Source organism: Pangasianodon hypophthalmus, chromosome 26 (assembly GCF_027358585.1).
Source record: "Pangasianodon hypophthalmus isolate fPanHyp1 chromosome 26, fPanHyp1.pri, whole genome shotgun sequence".
Classification (NCBI taxonomy): domain Eukaryota; kingdom Metazoa; phylum Chordata; class Actinopteri; order Siluriformes; family Pangasiidae; genus Pangasianodon; species Pangasianodon hypophthalmus.
The window spans coordinates 6,954,607-6,977,476 of NC_069735.1; the positions used below are offsets into that span (position 1 = coordinate 6,954,607).

General features: G+C 36.6%; 1 protein-coding gene across 2 annotated transcripts in view; it reads right to left on the reverse strand.

Moving 5' to 3' along the window:
* Window positions 1-7,818: 7,818 nt before the first annotated feature.
* The window catches only part of pspc1 (paraspeckle component 1), a 40,237-nt gene continuing 25,185 nt past the window's right edge, over window positions 7,819-22,870 (reverse strand). The window contains exon 7 of one of the 2 annotated variants that reach the window (XM_026932255.3): window positions 7,819-8,521. In XM_026932255.3, coding sequence (XP_026788056.1) covers window positions 8,492-8,521 — 30 coding nt within the window. In that variant the 3' untranslated portion in view covers window positions 7,819-8,491. Of the gene's footprint in view, window positions 8,522-21,506; window positions 22,754-22,870 lie in introns of those variants that run through there. The other variant, XM_026932254.3, reaches the window with a different exon arrangement.

Genomic DNA, 22,870 nt, shown 5'->3' on the forward strand with positions numbered 1-22,870 from the left:
GTAAAATTGAATTAAATTGAATACAGACAGTAACCCAAGCTCAGCATTGAACCAGGGATCCTGGAGCTGTGGGGCCACCATGCCACCCTGTTGCATATAATAATAATAATAATAATAATAATATAAAAAATAAGATTTTTTATTATTATTTTAATTATTTGTTCCCTGTTACTGATGCTGTATTTGTATTTTGTGGTGTTTGCATGTAATGCAAGACTTTTTGAGCATTCTGAGGCCACCAATTCAACTCAAGGATACCTCATTCAACTCAACACTTAATTACCAGATGCAGTAGGTATGTTAGAGCAGAGAAGTCAGCAAACAGTGTTGCACTTCAGCCATCAAAGAGTTATCTGGTGTAATACACAAATATTTTGGAGATTAGTTCAGTTCAGAGAATCACTCAACCTAGTCATAAATAAATAAATAAATCTATTGTGTCCTGTGATGCTCCATAGTATGTCACTGGACATAACATTTGTTCCATTGGTTGAACAAAAAAGGAATGTAGTTTGGAATATAAAGAAAATAATCAAAATACGTTCATTCATTGATTCGTCTTGAGTAACTGCTTTATCCTAGTAAGGGTTGCAGTGGTTGTATGATGCAAATACACACCAGATAGGACTCTAGTTCATCACTGAGTACCAAGCACACACCATATTCACACACTCATTCACACTCAGGGGCCATCTAGTGTAGCCAATCCACCTACCAGCATGTTGTTGGAACATGGGACGAAATCTGAGAACCTGGAGGAACTGGGGACCCTGGAGCTGTGAGAGCTGTAAAAATAATTTAAATAAACAGTAAATTGTACACTATGCTTTTGTTGTCCAATGTTTCCCCAGTCACATACATATCCCTGTGTAATGAGCAAATCTAAAATCTGGGGGTGGTGGGGGAGGTATTAAAAGTAAGCTATTAAAAGTATTCAAAACACCAATAAACATTTTGGACTATCTGTTATCAGCCTTGTGTAACAACTAAAGTCCAACTTCATAAAAAATAAATAAATAAATAAATAAATAATTAAAAAATAAAGCAAAAAGTAAATTTAGCAAAAGTGGGCCTGTAAATTATGCTAAAGTAGTGGAAAGTAGGGCATGAACTATGGCACTCTCAAAACTCAAATAATTAATAAGATAACTATAAACTCATTCAACAAATTAGAGAAAGATTGTGATGATTGGAACTCAGTGCCTGGGGCAACAACAACACTTTCCTTAATAAAAAGTGGAGACTTGATGCAGATTTGAGAGGAAAAAAAGAAAAAACAAAAAAACTTTCCCCCCTCTGGGAAGTCATAATTATGGGATCTCTCTTGAGGAAGCAACTGACCCATCAATTTCAGCTCACATAAAACAGAAAAACAACATCCAGTGAGATGAGTTTCTATCAAATATTGTGCATGTACATGCCCTAAAACAAATCCCTGAATCTATATATTATTTATTATTATGCTTATGTACTGGTGCATACATACAACTCTCTCTTCTTTTACCCCAGTACTAAATATAGTTGAATTACAACTCATGATTTCTGCTAACATTATCTGGATGTGATTGAACATTCATTTCATAATAGCAGATATATAAACCTCTTATATGTATCTAAATTTCACTGTAGTAAATAAATAAAACATAGACGGGTTATAATTGGAAGTGCTATATAATAGTTTAATACTGGTAATCACACACTGCAAAACATCTGCTCACTTTGCTTAAATACTAAGGTGAAGCATTATTGTATGGAAATAGATAGTAAAGCTGATAATGATAGTGATTAGATACTTTATACCTAAGAGCTTAACATTTCCCAGATTGTGTATACATCCAGCAAAAACGATCAAATTCTTGAAAATAAAATAATCCTCCATGAAAGGACAAACTGAACACAGTAGATGTTACGAATGAACTTTAACATAGTAAATGTCCTTGGTTTTATTGAAAGGAACCTAGATGAAAAGTAAATCTTCACCATTTTCTGTTGACTTAGTATCTTTTTCCCTTTAAGAAAAACCTTTGAGACTAATAAAAAAGGAAAAGTAAGGAAAAGTTTTAGGAGCATGTGTGCTGTCCCCGCCCTCCACAACACGCTGGCAGAGGACAGAAATAGTCAGAGACAGACTCGTAACCAGCAGTCTAAGCTTCCCACCATGCACTCCACTCTGTAATTTACTGGATTGGTTAATGGAATGAAACAGAGTCCTTTGGTTAGTGGCAAGAGCTCGCTTTGTTTTTGTCCATCCTGTATGTCTCTATCATTATCATTTTTTTTCTAGCAAGATGCCACATGCTGTTTTAAGGAAAGACTTATTTGGTCTTATACTACAAAAACATGATGCAAAAACTAGTATAGGAAAGTTTTCTCGCCATCTTGGATTAATTTATCCTGCTAATGGTAACATTAGCCCTAAAGACTGTTGGATTTTGGCATGGTCTTTGACTGACAGAATCATGTGTGAGCTAACAGCTATAATGAATTACTAGATTTTTAAAAATAAAAGTGTTCATGGAGAAAGTGTGAAATGGTGAATGTGTTCTCCTCCTACAGCCTACAGCCTCAAAATTTCCTGGTTCTCTGAAAACATTGTGTATAACTCTTAAGAATTTCTGCAAATTAGGCAGACTAACACACACTCGTACTTGTATCAGGTACACCTACCATATAGGTCACTTTGCAGGTGGTGGAAAATACTTGAGTAATTGTGCTTTATACATTTCTTTTAAACAGCTGTAACAGTAATGCTTATGCAGGTCACATGGGTTACAAAGTCATGAACAATGCTGTCAATTAGGAATGCTAACAAGAGTCTCTTTCTGAGGCACTTTTAGATACAGAAGTACAGGGAAGACATGGGTTGAGAAAAAAAGAACAACATGAGCTAACATTTGATTAGCTAAAATACAAAAACTAGGCCCAAAATTAGGTTACAAAGGGTTTTGGAGATGAGGCTGGTACTATATATGTAGATGCAGTACATATACTTACAAGAGGCCAGCGACAGCTCTAAGGCTTTTACCTTCTTCTTCAAATTAAATGTGTAGTTCCATGTAGTACAATGAAGTGAAGTGAAGTGACTTGTGGCCAAGTATGGTGACCCATACTCAGAATTTGTGCTCTGCATTTAACCCATCCAAGTGAACACACACCCAGAGCAGTGTTAAAGTCTATTCACAACACATATTCTGATGGGGCAGGAGATCTTTCATTTTTATCTGTAGCTATTCTAGTAAAAGTGGTGTATTCATCTGCAATGTCAAAGGGAACCTCATGTAATAAATTTATCTCTCTTCACTGGTGCATTGTTAATATAGTAGAATCGTGATTTAGATAGCATGACCCAAATACAGGACCAACTAGAGTGTCACTTAACCCTTCTAACTCTCTTAAACTTTTTTTTTTATTTCTACAGTGAATGTAAGAAATGACATTCTAATGATTTACTTAAATTGTTTTATTGATCATTTATTTCCAACCTATAATTTGTGTGACAGAGTTGTACTTTTAACATGACCTTGTCAGTCAACATCACAATATCACAGGCATATGAAAATAAAGAAAAACAGAATGAGAGAACTTACTTTTCTTCTTCCCATGATCTTGAGGAAATTCAGATGATGCAACTTCCTGTTCCTGTTGTCTTGTGGAATATTCCAAATATTTCATAGGGTTGAATGTGTTCAGGTAACCGGGTTGTGGTACATGAATAAAATGTACATTTTTATTACATATAATAGAAGCGCCATGGAAAACGATGTTTCAAGCATGAGATATTCAATGGATTTACACATTAAAGCAAAATAATTCTATTTTTGAATGATTTTAATGATTATATTTTAAGATAAACTGTAGTTATAGTGAGCTGGGAAAAGACAGACAAAATACGGTTAGATAGGGTTTATTGATGTTTTTAATTATTTATCTGTTCCATTCTTCATTAGGCCAACAGAAAAGGAAGCATCTGGCAATGTTACTATCTTTAATTACCCAACCTGATTCAAACTTTTAACAGGCAAGAGATAGACTGCATATGAATGAAACTGTAAGAAAATCTATGACCGCTAACCTACATTCCACAACCTACCTTAACCGTTTGTAATTTTTCAAATTGGCTTCTCCAAATATACAAATACTCTGAGTGGTTGACATCTATAAGTTAAATGCCATTCCATAAAAACATGCTCAAGCTGAAAAGGGTTGGAGGATGAAAGAAAATGAGCCCACTGAAAATATCATAAAATGCTATGTGTAGACATGGTGGCCTGGTGTCAACAACCTATCTCAAGTTGTTAAACTCTTGTAAGTCTGCCACTCTACTGGAACATCGGGTGCAAAGTGGAAATACATAATGGCTGGGACACCAGTCCATCACAGAGTTTCATGCATTAAACTCACAACAATGCATAATTTGCGGACAGAGGAGCAACATGAAAAACACCGTACAGACAGAACTAGGGCTCAGGATCAAACCTTGGAGATGTAAATCACCAACACCTACTGGGCCACTGTACTATTCCACTACATATTCAGTTAGCTAATTTAATAACAAGGTACAACTGCTATAGCCAAAATATTCCCCAGGAGTATTAAAACAACATTATAATGGGGAGGAAAACAGTGACCTCACACTATGAAATATTCTCCCGTAGAGATACATTTTAACATCAGATTCCGACTTGCTCAAGGCTACATTTGTGCCTCCCCGCATTGTGATTCTCACAAATTATGAAAATTGTGCATTTTTTCCACCTGTCCAGTTGCAAAAAAGTCCAAAGGGTGTTCAAACTATCAGTTCATAGCCAAGCAACTCATTTTTTTTTCTTTTTCCATCTTGAAGGCCTAGAGGGTCTGTGTTTAATCTTATTGTTCCAAGCTGCCTATCATGTTATTTGTTTAAATGTAGCCTAACACAGCCTTGCTGGACAACTGCCCTGCACTGGTTCACAAACTGCAGCTCAACATTAACTACAGCACTGTTCTTGATAAATGCAATACATGTGATTAAAGGGTCTGAGACTTTACAAAAAAAAAAAAAACAATCCAAGGCTGGCATAATCAGTACTAAGCAATAAGAGGAACTCTAGAAATAGCTGGTTGGCCACTGTTGGCTTTATTATTGAACAAATTAACAATGATGCTTCACAATGACATGTTCCAAAATGAATTCTGCCAATACCAAAGCTCACCTGCAAATTAAATCTACCAGAATGGAAAAAAAAATGAATTACAAAATAATTGCTTATATAATTATCACAATTTCCACAGTACAGTTTCAGTTCCAATTTGTAATAGAATCGATCTTATTCACTTTCATTTGGAAGGATTGCACAAAAAGGCCTTCCAGAGTGCAAATAATGCATTACAGGAACCTCTTCATTGCCAAGCATCTACAATTGGAATAATGTGCTGTGGTCAGATACCAAAATAGAACTTTCTGACCATCTGGCCATTGGCATGTTTGGTGAAAAGACACGATACAAGAAAACCGTGTCTTTATAACTATAACTGTAACTATTACTGAACGCTGAGTACCTGATACCCAATTTTCAATATAATGGTGGCACACTAGATGAATCTTTCAAAAAGATAATGACCTTAAACATACACTAAAATCAACACTGAAATGGTTAAGAAAACACAAAAAAGGGACCTTATTATATGTGAAACTATACTGACGAACACTCAAAAACCAATCAATGTCAAAACAATAAAGCCAAACTTCTAATTTGGGTTTAAAACTTTGCTGCCTGAAGCATCTTAAAATCGAACAGGTCATCATGACCCACTTACTTTATTTGTTACATGTTCTAAATTTCTGAACCCAATAATGAAAGAAAAAAATGGGAAAAGCATGGATGATATTATAAGGAGTGAACACCACCCTCACACTGACCTCAATTCTACTTTGAAGGATAAAATGTATAAGAAAAATTAAATGGGCTAAGTATCCAGAAAAACGGTCATTAATGATCTGATATGATTTACATAATTAAAGCACAAGATACACTATGTGGCCAAAAGTATATGGACACCTCACCATCAGTCTGAGTTTTTCCCCAAACTGTTGCCACAAATTTAGAAGCACACCGTTATCTAGAATGTCTTTGTATGCTGTAGCTTTTAATGACAATACCCCTGTGCGTATAAGACATGGTTTGCCAAGGCTGGTGTGGAAGAACTCGAGTGGCCTGCACAGGGCCCTGGGATGAACTGGAAAGCCTGACTTCACTAATGCTCTTGTGGCTGAATGGGCGTAAATTCCCACAACCACATTCTACAGTACAGTGTAAGTCTTCCTAGAAGAGTGGAGTCTGACCAGCAGAAAAGGAAGGACAAACTCTAGAATGGGATGTGCAACAAGAACGTACAAATGTGATGGTTAGGGGTCCAAATATTGTATGTATTATCACCAGAATTACTACTGATAACTGAGACAGAGGTTTTGCCTAAATATTAGTTAATGTCTAGTTTGTGTTCTTTCTAGAAGGTCAGGAAGGTTTTGTTTTGTTTCAGTAGTGGAAGTGTCAACCCACAATTATTAAAGTTATTAGACTGACCAGAGTCAACCTGGACCCTGATGTGTTCTGTCAGTGAAAAGGTGAAGACTAAAAAAGCTCTATGGCTCTAATAATATGATTATTAAATATATTACATATTTAAATAATGAGCCTAATATTTAAATAGTTGGCTTATATTCATAAAACAAATCTGTACTGAGGGGGTCAGTGGAATTTATTTTACAGTTAAAGGGCTCCCTGGCTGCAAACAGTTTGAGAATCCCTGCTCTGAAAGGTTCTCTGGTCTGTCTCACCAGGGAAATCCCTACAACAAAGGGTTTCACTTTCAGAAACAGCTCCAACCCTTTTAGAGAGACAGAACTGCTAAGCATCTAAACAAACATTTTCCCCCAATAAGAGTACAGTCTCAGTGGCTGTGGGACCATTAGTATTACCCACAAGGCATTGCAAACATCTTTCATTTTAGTTTTACAAATCAATTTTAAATGTTAGTTATTTAAGCTATTTGCAACATACAAAGAACAGATTACTTTGACATCTCTGTGCTTTCCATCAAGCTTAAATAAACGTGCTGATTTATGCAAAGGGCAGATCTTTTGAACCATAAAATAAGCTATTAGCCAGCAGATTATTTCTCTACACTGGAGGAAAGTTATGATAATCTTTTCTAGCAACAGTTCTGTCTTTGTATAACATCTTAAACTACTTTACATTTTCTCAATATGAAACAGTACCATGTCTAGGTCCAATGTGATGTCTAGTTATATTCATTGGCATTCATAAGGGATTTATGGTGATTAATATACTTTGATTTATAAGTAGCTATGAACTTTCAATGCTTATAAAGTTGTGTGCTGATTCTCACTTGTGATAAATGACTACAATATTTGTTTTAAAGACCAATAAATAATTAGCGTGAATAACTCTAGCACCATTTCCCTGAGTGAATTTGTCTTGACTTATTTGAAGAAACAACTTTGTACTTACTTAAAGAATTCTAAACAAAGGCTTGGAGTGTATTAAGATGCTGTACAAATGTTATTGTTTCCACATAGCATATAAGTCAGGGCCTTTGAAAAAAATGCTGAGGCACTTCAACATTTACATTCAAACTTGAAACTGACCCATCATTTGACTTCATTCAAGAAGTCTGACCATTTTTAATCTCTCATTTCCACATCCTGACTGCCCAGAATGAATGAGTGAGAGGATCATCGGTTCATCTAGGGCCAATATACTCTTTGCTCTTCTTATCGGAAGAATCATGTGACATGTTACTTAGTGGTTACAAAGTTCAGTACCTATATCGTGTGTTACTCTGTATACATGTGTTAATCAACAGACATTATGGACAGGAAGATCAATTTAAAAACAAAAAACAAAATGGAACTCCAGGTATGCATGACGGAGTGCAAAAAAAGGACACGACACTTTTGATTTTGCAATTTGCTTTTAATTTGCTAAAGACCTCCATCTATTTTGTGCACAAACAACAGTAATCTGAATTTAAAAATTACTTTTAACCGCATGTGTTGCATAAGAAAATGCAGATTAGTTTATGACTGACTAAGCATTTGTTCTTTCCAGAAACATCTCAGAATGGATCTTGACATTCATTACTACTAATATACAAGTACCTTTACTGTTATTTGCCTGTTTAGGGCATTTGTTCCTACTTCTATGGCACCACCTAGTGGAAATCAAATTGGTTAGAGGAAAGAGATGTTACTGGGCTACTAAAATAGCCATGCAAAACTTCTCTTTATTGTGGAACAGTAAATTATGAACAAGCGAAATACTACTTACCTCATGGTTTCCTTGTTTGAACTAATTAGATTAGTATTTTTTTATACAGATAGAAAGAAAAAGGACAGACAGGTAGATAGAGAGAGAGAGAAAGAAAGAGAGAGAGATTGGCTGCAATTGGCTGCATATCATTTCACCTTGTAAGCATCTTCGAAGCGTTTCTACCAAACCATGTACAGGCCTGCATCAATCTAGGGCAAAAGAAAACAAAAATAATTATTTAAACCAGCCAATCTATTACTAGCCTAGTGTTCTAGATTAAAAATGCCAATAAAAATGTTGTGCAAATGTAAGTGACATACAGTGGGCTCCAGAATAAAAAAGAAAAATAAATAAATAAAAATAGCAAATCTGTGTATATAAAAAGAATAGCAGGCAGTAATATTTTAAGCTTAAACATACAGAAACATTGTACAGTTTTATTTAAAGATTTTTCCTCCAAACTCAACACATTTTAAGTATTACTTAAATTATCGTTTCAAAATTATTGGTACCCTTACAATTATGTGATGCCTGCCCTGGAGAGAATAACAGCACTAAGTCTCTTCCTGCAAAGTCTAGCAAGATTTGGGACAATTGTAGGGGGCTCTTGAACCACTCCTCCATGAAGAATATTTCGAGCTCCTTTATATTCTTAGGGTTGTGCATGTGAATTTCCCTCTTCAATTCAGACCACAGGTTTTCAGTAGAGTTCAAATCCTGAGGTTGTCACTGTAAAAAAGATGTATAGACTACATCTTTTTATCAGATGTGTGCCCTATAACTTAATATATTATATACATATCATTACTTTAAAAAAAAAAATATGCTCCTGCCTAGGCAGCAAGGGGTGGTGCTAAAAACTTTTTGTAACATTAAATTTAAATAAATAAACAATGTTGGGATTATTGTCTACTGACACATAAATGCAGTGGGCCAAACACCTCAACTCAAGGAAGGGCTGCTAAATGAGCTAACTGAGTCAGGTGTGATGGGAGCATGGAAATCACTAAAATGTGCTGGACAAGGGATACTCCAGGACTAGGACTGGGAACCTGTGCAGTAAGCATAACAAACATTCAAGACAAAATATATATAAAATACAGCTGAGGCCAAAAGTTACCTAGTTACACCTAGGCTAGGCAAACTCTTGGGGTAGCTTTCTACTTTTCTGGAATTTTTGCTCATTCCCTGACAGAACTGGTGTAACTTAGTAAGGTTTGTGGGCCTCCTCACTCTTTCTCACAAAACTCCTCCTCACTGTTTCAGTTCAGTCCACAAGTTCGGGTCAGGGCTTTGTGACGGCCACTCCAATGCTTTCACTTTGTTGTCTTTATGCCATTTTGTTACAACTTTGGAGAATTGTTGTCCTGCTGGAAGACCCAGGTACAACAAAGTTTTAACTTCCTGGCTGATTTCTTGCGGTGTTGCTTCAGTATTTCTAGATAATCCTCCTTCCTCATGATGCCATCTATATATATATATATATATATATATATATATTTTTTTTTTAAGTGTGCCAGACCCACAGTGTGATGCATGATCCAAAGGAGGAACCTGGCTTGTGGAGGTCCACGATTTTTTTCTGAGATCTTGGCTGAGTTGTTTGGATTTTCTCATGCTATCAGGGATAAAAAGGCACTGTTTATAAAGTCCTTTTACAGCTACAGGTGCTCCCAATTAATTCCTAATTATGACAACTGACCAATCAGAAGCTTCTAAATGTCATTACATCAATTTCTGAAATATTTCAAACTGTTTACAGAGACATTCAACTTGGTGTATGTAAACTTTTTGGAGTTTGGATATTGTCTGTGCTCGACACGTACCACTTCCTAGTTCAAAACAGATACTACAGTAGTGTTAGTGACATCAGAGGACATGGCAAATGATACATTTCAGGAATATAACTTTTGGCTTAAAATAAGAAAGCTTGTCATTTGAAGATGAAAAGGAAGAAGAGACACTAATTTTAACAGACGGGAAAAGTACAAATCAATGTGAGCTAGCTAGCGAGCTAGCTGACGCGGTATAAAGTGAGTGTGGCCTCTTCAGGATTTATTTCCACTAGCGGAGCAAAAATAAACAGGACATTTGGCAATACTGTTTTTTTTTTTTTTGGCAATATTCTTTGCATCAGAGGCAATTTTAAAACAGTCAATAAGAGAGATTTATTTCTGCTTTAATTAAGCAATAATTCATTCGTGCTGTGTTAATCGGCGTAGCTTCTTAAATCAGCTGGAATTGGTGAAACAGCAACCAAGCAAATGTTAACCTCAATCTTACCTAATTTTCAAAGCTTTTCAAACATTAAGAACATACACCAATACAAAACAACTAAAATTTTGTCACAACACCTACTCTTTTATGCAATTTTTGTGGTTGCCAGACAGGCTGATTTAAGTACTTGAAAACTGCTGAGTTCCTGGGATTTTGACTGAACACACAAGAGTCTATAGAGTTTACACAGAATGATGCAAAAAGCAAAACATCAGAGGGGAAAGAAAAAAAAAAACAGTAAGTGACAGTTCTGACACGAACAGCTAGAATGTTTTGACGTGACAACAAGACTATTGTAACTCAATCACTCTTTACAACCATGGTGAGCAGAAAAGCATCTAAGAATGCACAAAACAGAGAACCTTGAGGTAGATGGGCCACAACAGAAGAAGATCACATTGGGTTCCACTCATATCATCAACGAACAGGAACCTGAGGCTACAGTGGTTACAGGTTCACTGAAACTGGAGAGCTGAAGATTCGTAAAAGACCAGGATATGTTTTTTCCAATCTTCAACCAACATGAGTACGGTCTGAGATACTTTTCTGCTCACAACAGTTGTAAAGATTGGTTACTGGAATTACTATAGCCTTTTGAAACAGTCTGCTGACCATTCTCTTCTGATGTCTCTCAACAAGGCATTTCCATCCACAGAACAGCTGTGCATTGAATTTTATTTATTTAATTATTTATTTATTTTGGCTTTTGCACCATTCTGTGTAAAGTCTAGAGACTGTGGCGTATGAAAAACCTCAGAAGATCAGCAGCTTCTGAAATACTTCAACCAACCCACCTGGCACCAACAATCATGCCAGGTCAACGAAATTGAGATCACATTTTTTTTCTCATTCTGACGTGGACATTAGCTGAACTGATGTGGATTTGGACATTAACTGAAGCTCTTGACCCGTATCTGCATAATATTTGCACTGCGCTGCAGCCACATAATTGTCTGATTGGATAATTGCATAAATGTGCAGGTTTACAGATGCTCCTAAGTGTGTGAGTGTACACTGTTGAGAGTTCTTTGGCCCACAGCATTGTTTTAAAGATGTTGATTTGAATTTTCCCTACAGCCTATGTGGTTTGGCTCCTCTGCCTGCAAGTGTCACGCAACATAGTCTTGGGGACAGCAATGTTTATGTTTATGCCTCTGTTCCTATGGTAATAAAATTTATAGTCAAGACTGAGTAGTGAGTTATTAGTAGACAAAAGACAAGCTATTGCTGTGAAAATTTGCTCTTCCCAGGAAACAGTAATAATTATATTAGCCAACCTCCCCATGTAAATCCTCCAGTCCAAACAGTACTATGGAAGTTGATTTTCTCTAGTGTTTTATACATGGAAAGAAATAAGACACTGCAGACAGAAACAGTGCATGTTATAAATAACAACATAATTATAAAAAAATAGTGCTGAACTCAATAATGTAACTGGTACAAAAAAATATGTGCAAGCTAAGAGTTTTCTAAGTGCCTTAAAGCAAATATTATCATATTCATTTATCCTTCTAAATAAGTGAATTTCATTTCAACAACCTTTAAACAATTTCCCATCAAAAACATTTATGAAATATATTCCCCGTAGTGTATGTATTAGTTCAATCTGAGTGTGTATCTGGGACTACAAGATGGGAACGGTCCTACACTTCTCTTTTGCATGTTTATCACAAGTTCTAATATTTTAAAGCTGATTATCCTCAGAAGTGAAAAGGGAAAAACATTGTATTTAAAGATTTCTTTCAAATTCCACTCCAAAGATGCTCCATCTACCTCTACATATAATCTACTTATGGAGAAAAAAAAATTACTGCCAAATTTTAAATATCTGTAAGTTTAGAATTGTAAACGAGTTCAGTTTGATTATCAGCATCATCCACATCAGTCTCAGCCTCATCACCTGAGGTAAAAATTTACTTGAGGCTCACGTGTAAATGCCACATCACTCGACTGAGCTGAACCAACATTGGTGCTGAAATATTTGCGGATTCATTTAGCAATTAATTAAGCTCTACTCACTAAATTTCTTATTAATAATTTTTTTTGTAGTAAATTATTTAAATAGTAAACTTCTGCTGTCATATGTACATAATATGTACAGCTCTTCCATTGACAGCTGGGAATCTAATTACAAACTAATTACACGTGTCCAATTCACTATGACGTATAGCTATCCAACATCTTGATCACACCTGCTAGCAGGGTTTTAGACATTGTTTATCACAAGACACACAATAGCTTATAATAAATCTCCATGTGGTTTTGATAAATTATATTCATATAATTTTTATAATTATTTATAGCTCTCTTAATGTAGAAATATCACTGTATTTTAGAAGCAGAAAACATCAATTTTAGTCAAAACCCGAGTTTTGTCTCCAAAAATTCTTTTTTTCCAGAAATCAGCTGCAACAAGTGAGACTGAATCTGATGGAGTTTGCAGTCAAAAAGATGTCATTTATTTAAAGAATTGTATTTATAACTAGGTTAAAATGGATCTTAGTATGCTAACAAACACTGGTTTAAGTTGAGGGCCTGTAATATCAAATGGTTCCCTTAAATGACAATTAAATGCAATTCAGGACCTACCATAAGTTGAACCAAAGCTTACCTTTGTGATGTGTACACATCCCAATGGGAAATGGTGAACCATAGTAACTTTTTTTTTCTAAAAAAGGGTAACAAATGCAAATGAAATCTTGAACTTCACAAACAAGTTAATCATGTAAATATTGCTGAAATTAGTGTGCAATACCAAAATAGAGCTTAATTTTTTGTTAAGTACTCATTTCCTGATTCAAATAGGATTTTACCTCTTTTCTATGTGCAAGTTCTTTAACTGCCCAGATGCATTCATCTAGAAGTGCTCCATTTAAAGGTTCATGAATTCATATTTTATTGTTGTACTATTACAAATAATGTGGAAATACACACCCCTCCGAAAGTATTGGAACTGCATGGCCAGTACTTTTGTTTTTGCTATGCAATGAAGACATTTGGGTTTGAGATCAAAAGATGTATATGGGACAATTGGTCAGAATTTCAGCTTTCATTTCCTGATGTCTACATCTAGATGTGTTAAACAACTTATAACATGGCACCTTTTGTTTGAACCCACCCATTTTTCAAGTGGTTAAAAGTATTGGAACATGTGACTTACATGTGTTTCTTGTTGCTCAGGTGTGTTAGACTGATCGTTTAAACAATAGCTCTGAATGTCTGCTTTTGGTTTGAACTCTGGGTTTTTCCTGTGAAGACTGCATATGTTGTAAAAAGGATAAACAAATATGAAGACCAGAGAGCCGTCTATGTGAGAAAAGCAAGTCATTTTGAAGCTGTGAGATGAGAGAAAATCTCATCTCACTGCACAAGCACTGGACATAGCCAATACATCAATTTGGAAAGTCCTGAAAACAAAGAAACCACTGGTGTACTAACAACCAGACACTAAACAGGTCGGCCAAGAAAAATAGCACTCTTTGACCTGTATAAAGACCTGTGAAGAAAACCCCAAAAACAACAGTCAGTGACATTACTAACAACCTCCACAGGTCAGGGATGAAGGTCTCACAATCCATTCAAAGAAGACTTTTAGGACAGAAATACAGAGGCCATACCACAAGGTGCAAACCACTCATCAGCAGTAAGAATCGGAAGACCAGACTGGAATTCGCAAAGAAATACAGAGATGAGCCACGAAGGTTCTGGAACCAAGATTAACCTCTACCAAAGTGATGAAAAGTCCAAAGTGTGGAGAAAGAAAGGATCTGCTCATGATCCAAAACAAGCATGGTGGAGGTAGTGTCATGGCTTGGGCTTGCATGTCTGCTTCTGGAACATGCTCACTGATCTTTATCGATGATGTAACTCATGATGGTAGCAGCAGAATGAATTCAGAAGTCTACAGAAACATTACGTCTTTTACAGAGAAATGCATCCAATCTAACTGGGAGGAACTTCATCATGCAGCAAGACAATGTCCCAAAACACACTGCCAACACAACAAAGGACTTCTTCAGGGAAAAAAGTGGAAGGTTTGAGACTGACAAAGTTGATCAGACCTTAATCACATTCTGAAGAGGAGACTGAAGGGAGAAACCCCCAAAACAAACAGTCTAAGATGTTGTGATACAAGCCTGGAAAAGCATCACAAAAGAAGGCAGCAACAGTTTGCTGATGTCGGTGAGTTGCCAGGTTAATGCAGTTATTGCAAACAAGGGGCATGCAACCAAATATTAAGTGTTATTTACTTTAAGACTATCTGTTCCAAAAATTTTGTTCACCAAAAATTGGGTGGCCTACCACCAAAGGTGCCATGTTCTAAGTTGTTCAACACATCCAGATGTAAATATCAAGAAATGAAAGCTGAAATTCTGATCCATCGTCTCATATTCATCTTTTGATCTCAAACACAAATGTCTTCAGTGAATAGCTAAAATAATTGTTGAAGCAAATAAAACCAAAAGCCTGAGAGGAAAAAAATATGTAGAGAACCTGAGGTCTGTGACTGACTCTATAGTTGTGTTTACACATTCCTCCTCCTTTTATAAGCATTGTTCAAAGGAAGCCAAGGTGTTTGGACAGGCAAACATGCCAAAATCCAGTGCTGAACACCCAGTGTGGCCATAAACATTTGCTTGAAATGTGGAACTGATTTTATAGGAAAATCCTTTTAGTGCAAAACGGATGTTTATTTCACTTCATTCCACAATGACATGTAATGGAATCAGTAATGTTATAAATGAGTAAACTGTTTGGATCATATGCAACTTCACTCAGTCTCCAGCTGTGATTCACACATTCCAAACATTTCTGGACAAAACTGTGTAATGAGCACAGTATTAACCAGGAAATTCGAGGTATAATAATCTTAGAGACTTTTAAAGCCTTAATTGGCACAGCTTGGTTCATTAGTGCAGAGTAACCTAGCTTTCAAGCACCGTAAAGACCTCTCCACTCCAGTTAAATCTTACATTTCTTTAATACTACGTTCCTCAGGAGGCTTGTACGAGGGAATGGTTTAATAGTCTCTACATGATACACAGTGACATTTAGTCTGATGTTTAGTCTGTTATACCCCAATTTGGTCTTGTCAATTCCCACCCACTAGCTAACTCTCCCCTATCACATATGACATCTACCAAACATGGAGGGTAGGGCTAGCACATGCCTCCTCCAAGACAGGTGAAAGAACCTCCGCAGCTTTTCGAACTGCTGCTCATGCAGAATCACAGGGCACTCTCGGAGGAAAGCGCTATCTGCCCTATTCTGTATGCATGAGTTCACAGATGCCCACAATTGGCTAGTGCTGTTGTGAGTGACAAGGGAGAGAAAATTTGCCATACCTTCCACCCTGACAGTATGGCCAATTTTGCTCTCTTGGCTCCTGGCCACAGACAGCTATAGCCTTGTTGGGAGTCAACCTCTCAGTTTCTGAACAATAGGCTGAATGCTTTCCTATGGAGCCAGTCTCATCTTTTCAAGTACAGCTTGAGAAGGAACATCTCTTCAACTGACACTTTCTTTTTTCATTTTGTAATGTGGGTTGCTCTAAACACTCCTCTGCCACTAAAATTAGTCAGATGAATGTTAACTGACTTGCCACTCACAAACAAAGACTATTCCAAGCTGCCTCCAAAATGCATACTATGCATTAATTAGTAAGTGTAAATAGTACACCATTAATATACTGACTTATTATATAGTCAGTATATAGTTTGGACTGCAAGTATCTCTACGAGTTTCATGTAACTGAGGTTGATGGTTGCCAGCTAACTCTAAATAAAAGATTTTTATTAGCTGACCCAATTTGTGTTAGTCGAATTGACAGGAAATCTGCTACCACTGGCTCAATATTAAGCGAGCGTTCTTTCTAAGATTTGGGCCTCATGAAATATAACATTTTTATGATGGCATATTCATACAAGACATGCAAAATTGAACTGAATAGCTCTCCCTGTGAATTACTAATACAGGCTTGGTAGTGACTTGAGCAGCTCCAATCTCACAGAACTGTTGCATTCTTCCTTTTAATGTTTTCCCAGGCTTGTACCACAGTTTCTTTTAGCTGTTGTTTATTTTGGGGGGGTTTCTCCCTTCAGACTCCTCTTCTGGAGGTGAAATGCATACTCAGCTGGTTTAATGTCTAGTGATTGACTTGCCCAGTCTTCCATTTTTTCCCCCTGAAGAAGTGCTTTGCTGTGTCGGCTGTGTGTTTTGGGTCATTATCTTGCTGCGTGATGAAGTTCCTCCCAATTAGACTGGATGCATTTCTCTATAAATTGGCAATGTTTCTATAGACTTTTGAACTAATTCTGCTGCTGCCATCATGAGTTACATCAATAAAGATTCACGAGCCTGTTCCAGAAGCAGTCTTCTTCAAAAGATGGACTGTCACACCTTCGCCCCTGCCCTGTGGAGATTGTTGGTGATGTCACTGACTGCTGAAAGATTTTCCCAAATCTTTTGATGTTATACACTATAAAAGCTCTGGGCAAAAGTTTGTGGACATCTGACAATCTCACCCATGTGGGCCTTTCCCAAACTGTTGCCCAAAGATGGAAACACATAACTGTATAGGATGCTGTTGTATACTGTAGCATTACAAATTTCCCTTCACTGGAACTAAGAGGCCCAAATATGTTCCAGCATGACAATGCCCCACGCACAATGCGAGGTCCATGAAGACATGGTTTGCCAAGGTTGGAAGAACTCGAGTGGCCTGCACAGAGCCCTGATCTCAACCACACTGAACACCTTCATAGGATGAACTGGAATTCCAACTGCGCCCCATATCAGCACCGACCTCACTAATGCTCTTGTGGCTGAATAGGCAAATCCACACAGCCACATTCCAAAATCTAGTGGAAAGCCTTCCCAGAAGAGCAGCGGTTATTATAACAGCAAAGGGGGGACTACATTTGGTATGACGTTCAAAAAAGCACATATGGGTGTGATGGTCAGTTGTCCACAAACTTTTGGCCATATAGTGTATCTGCTGCTACAGCTTATAGGTACAGCTCAGGATAATGTGTCAGTGGCATCTTTGCCAGACAGCTAACTATGTAGCTAGATACATGAATGAATTAGTTATCTAGCAAACATAGCAAGCTACATTTGGCTAAGTTAGCTAGCCAGCAAACATTTACTATATTTACTTACTATTGATAATTGAGGTGGTGTTCACTTCAGCATAGCTCACTTGGTTAGTTAATTGTTTAAATTTGCATTCCTCAGTTATAGAACATTTTTGGAGTAGTTGCATCAACTGTAGACTTGTGTAAACTGTAAAGTGTTTTTTTTCCCAGCAGACGACTTCTTGTTACTTGAGCAATTTTCTTGATCACTACTTTTACTCATATTCTTACTATAGTAGCAGTACTTTTACTCAAGGCAGTGTTTTATACTCTTTCTTCCACTGAATTCAGAACAATGTTGGGGCATCCACCTGCATGGCTTTGAGCTTATTCCCTATTCAGATAGAAACAATGCTGCTGGCATTGAGGGTCTAAAAACAAAACAAAACAAAAAAACAGCATTCAGACCATGATGCCCATCTTATTTAGTTGAAAATATGGTCTGTGGAATAAAACGTTAAGGACTCCCATGTATAGCTTACAGGCGAAATGCTCGAGTCCACTTGGAATGCAAGTAGGGGACAGAGCTGCTTCAGAGTAAGGGTTTGCAGTCAGTGCGGGTACACCCTTCCTCAGGGACTGGAACTATGCAGAATGCCTTCTGTTTTCCACTACATTTGATACCAGTATTCTTGTGCCTGAATCTCCTGGTGGCTGATTCCATCATGTCTCTTTTTTCCCCAGTTTCTTCCATGTTGTTTGGTTCTGTCCCAAGCTGTCCAGAACTAGGACTGAAATCTCTGTGCCATAGTTATAGATACTACCGTTCTCTCGTTCTGAAGATCCACATGCTACAAGAGCGGATGTCACGTATGGAGTTCTGCCTTCCCCAGAAAAATGGCCATGTCATGGTTAATAATATCATACCTTAAAAATCTTACAAAGGGAAACATAACTTTCAAGACAGACAATTGAAAAGTAAATAAAGATCACTATCAGGTGACTACCTTTGGCAGTGTCAAAGGTAATAAAGAGAACCCAGTTTTTGAAATGTTCTGGGACATTATATAAATGCTTCTGGCAATATCACTGTTTGAAGTCTATTAGTCACATAATTTGTAAAGGCTAGTAATCAACATCATTTATCATCCATCATTACTTTGTCATTTCATTCACACAAACAGCTACAGACATGTGACAAATCAAAAGGAAAACCTGAATAACTGAGTGGAGAAACACGAGTGCAGATGCTTTCAGGCAGGTGTACTGCATGATACAAATAACTTCCTATCATAATCTATGGCATGCAGAAAAATGCTGAGCAAGAACTGATGACCTTGATTTTAGAGCAAGGCCTAGTCCTCAATAACAAAGGTAAACTTGAAAAAAAAAAATCTTTTCAAATTCATGCTGAAGTAGATTAATCTGTAAATTTCATTTTAGCATAATTTTTTGGACAAGGGAAAATGTAGGTTTCGAAAAATGATTATGTAAGACTGTCATGTGAATGTTACAATTCCAAGATGGATGCACTCACAGCACTGCTGTTTTAATTTCATGTTGAATTGCTTAGTAAAGAATACAAATGATACATGGTTTATGCTCATGACAAAAACAAAATGAGTCAGTTTCCCAAAGACCCAGACCCCACCCCCTCCTTAAAAAAAAAAAAAAAAAAAAAAAAAAAAAAAATCTGTATTTTCAAAATGACCTGTACTGCATATTAAGATAATATAGATAAGTAGGTAGATAATTAAGATAAGTTATGTTGAAGACACTATGTTGTTTTTTCCTTTTAATTTGCCACAGTCTGTAGGCTAGCCAACCATAAAATAATTTTATAAACATTTCTGTAGAAAGGCTTATAAAATTAGGCTAGTCAATCCATAAAGTGATATTGTAAGCCCTTCTGTAGCAATTTGTATTTGTAACAATAAATTGCACCAAGAGACAGGACTCTTGTGCTTCACTAAAGTAACGTACAGATTTTTTTCGGATGACTAGGTAATGATTACCGTTAAACTTTGTATGTACATGTGCCTGTGTGTGGTAACAAGCTGTAAAGTTATACAGTTCCACTTGGTGGTGTTTGCAAAAAATAGCTATAGGACAAGCATAGTTATTCAGAGACAAGTGTAAACATTCAAATAACAGGTAGCAGACAGCAGATAAGCATTAACTCTGCAACCCACTTTTCTAATAACATTTTTCCACCAAACTTTGATGTTGCATGGTTCAGCACAGCTCCTCAACAAATGTGAATCCAGGGCTATCTGTATCCAGACAAAGTGCATCTGTCGAGTTCCCATCACAATTCTACCCAAGAAAGTAGGAGGCGTTTCTCTGGAGGTTATCAGCTCATGGCTTGCAAAAGTAGTGAAATACTACATGAACACAGCAAGTTTGTTTTAATGGCAGTTTGTGCATCCAGACACAAGGATGATGATCTTTAATGAACATACAATTAAGGAAACTTTCATTTAAAAGTTGCCCACTCACCAGAACACAGCCAGTACTTTACTCTTTGGTGTAAATACAGTAAAGTGTGTGACTGTAAACTAAACCAGTCATTTATAAAAAAATAAAAATAAAAAAAATAAAATAAAATAAAAAAAACCACAGAAATAGAAGATGAGTATCTATGGCTAAATGGCAACTCTCAAAGTGTTTCTATACATGAGAGTACTAGATAGAGATTTGAGCTCCATTATGTTCTATCTTGTGTAAGAAGGGCCATATGAAGTTTTGAGTTAATAGCTCAGTAAGTACCTAATATCAAACCCACACACACACTGGTATTCAGACCTCAGATGTAACTACAGACTTGAGCTCTATTCAGAAGTTGTGCGAGTTATGCATGTGCAGAATTAACCACAGACTACGACGTAAAAAAAATAAAATGCCAAATAATAGGACGGATATACTTAATAAAGTGGATATACTGGATCAAGTTGAGTATATACTGGATCAAGCTTCCAAATAATGAGGGTGGAAGCCATATTGTTGAATTAAACCAATTTTGCAATGATAATGTGTTTACAACTAGGACTTCATGCAGCAATATACCGGCAATTTACTAGACTATGATTAAATGTTTATGAATCTTCTGATTCATACGTCACATTAATCTTTTTAATTTTAAATTGGCTCCTGTGTTTATATGTTACATCATATTACATCAAACAGAAAAACAAAACAAAACAAAACAAACAAACAAAAAAAAAAACACCACCACCACCACCCTCTATTCATTGTATCCATCTCTGAATACAGCCCAAAGTGAATAGGAAGCCATTTGGGATTTTCCGTAACTAGAGGATCTGTAAATGTCTGAAGATGACTCTACATAGAAATAACAAGGGGTAAATAAATAAGGGTAAACCTGAACCTTTGTTTAAAAATGTGATGTTGCCTTTAAATACACAAAAAAGGGATCATTAAAAAGAATAAGAAACTTTAGTAAACAACCTTCTACTAGCCTTCATTTTCAGGATGACTTCTATTTTTATCTACACCTATACAGTATGTCCTGGCTTGGCTCGCATGGTAACTGGCTGAGAAACCAAATTCAGCTTGGGTTCATTGATATAGCACGGCTTGTGTGGTGGTGGTGACTTCACGGATCATATGCGATTTGCTGAGCCAAGCCATGCCACACCACCCAGTGGAAAAGCACTACACTTCACCTGTGCACCATATCATGACATTACTCGCATTCTTTTTGAACTCTTGTGAAATTTTCTGCACACAAGTGATTGCTGAACACCATTATGGACAATGAAAACACTGAAATTATGGACTACATTTTTTTTTAACGTTTAGAGGCACAAATGCACAAAACTAACTTTTTAAGTACTTTTATTCAATAACCGCCATTTAAGAAAAAGGAAAACAACCTGGCATATTCATAATATTTACTAAAACAAAAACGACTGCTAAAAGGCATGCACATTCTACATGACATACACTAGTGTCACGATCCATATACTAGAAGTAGTCTAAAAAACAATCACTGTAAATCAGATGTTGTACAAATAGGATGGCCCAAGCAACATGCTCTTGCCAAAAAGCTACACTAAAACATTTATCTAATAACATGGGACTTAAAGATGTTATATGAAACAAATTCTTAGAATCTCTTGGTTGGAAATATGTTTCTGTTTAAAACATGCTGTGTATAAGACACTGTTAATAATTAGTGTATAGGTATTTTTTGCTTTGCTTCCACAGAAAAGTAGTTACTTGAAATGAGCTTTTTGCAAACTCAGATTCTCACACAGCCTCATTTATTTTGTTCCATTTCTTGGTTTCTGCGTAACATAGATCTTACCACTCACACTGTGCAAATACAGAAACCAGGAAACCAAAAAATAGATACTGCTCTCATTCTACTAATTTGTTTCCAGCATGTCTTGTCAAATAGAAGGTTCTGATTAGAACAAAATGAACTGCACAGAAGCATATCAAATTATAAAGTCCCATATAATCAGGTAAACTGTTTAGCTCAGTACAGATATGGTCATTAAGTAGATTTATTAAATTTCTTCCAGCTTTGACTGATCTTACAACAATAAGCAAAGTGTAGGAAAAGGACTAAGCAGAAGCACTGCAACCCCTCAGAAGCTCCATCTGACCAGAATATGACTTTCCCTACAGCATATGCAGTTAAGTCAATGTCAGTCTTAAAACTGAGCTCTGTTTTCATTTCATGATTAAAAATGGTTCATGCTATGTCTCACACACTTGGAACAAAGGTCAATACTATTGACTGCCTGAGAGCAGCGCCACTGAAAAGGACATGGAAATGAATAATATCCATAAGCAAGAGTTTAGATGTTCTGGATCAAAGACTATAATCCACTATCATGACAGAAAAGCCTAGTATCTACGGCGCTTGTTGTTGGGCCCATCAAAGTTTCCCCCAACAGGATTTCCTCGCCCAAATCCACCTGGACCACCCATAGGAGGCACAGGTCCTGCACCACCAATCACAGGTGACTGTTGTTGCTGGGGGGAATCAACACCTGGTCGAATACCCATTGAAGAACCCATCTGAGCAGGTGCTCCCTGAGAAAATCTTTCATTACGCTACAGTATGATAGAAGAGGGAAGTTTATGTGTGGTTTTATGTGAAAGAAAATCCATCAAGAATCAGCCAGTTTTGTTGCAGTGTTAAAGTCCAACAATTATCAGAAAAATTAATGT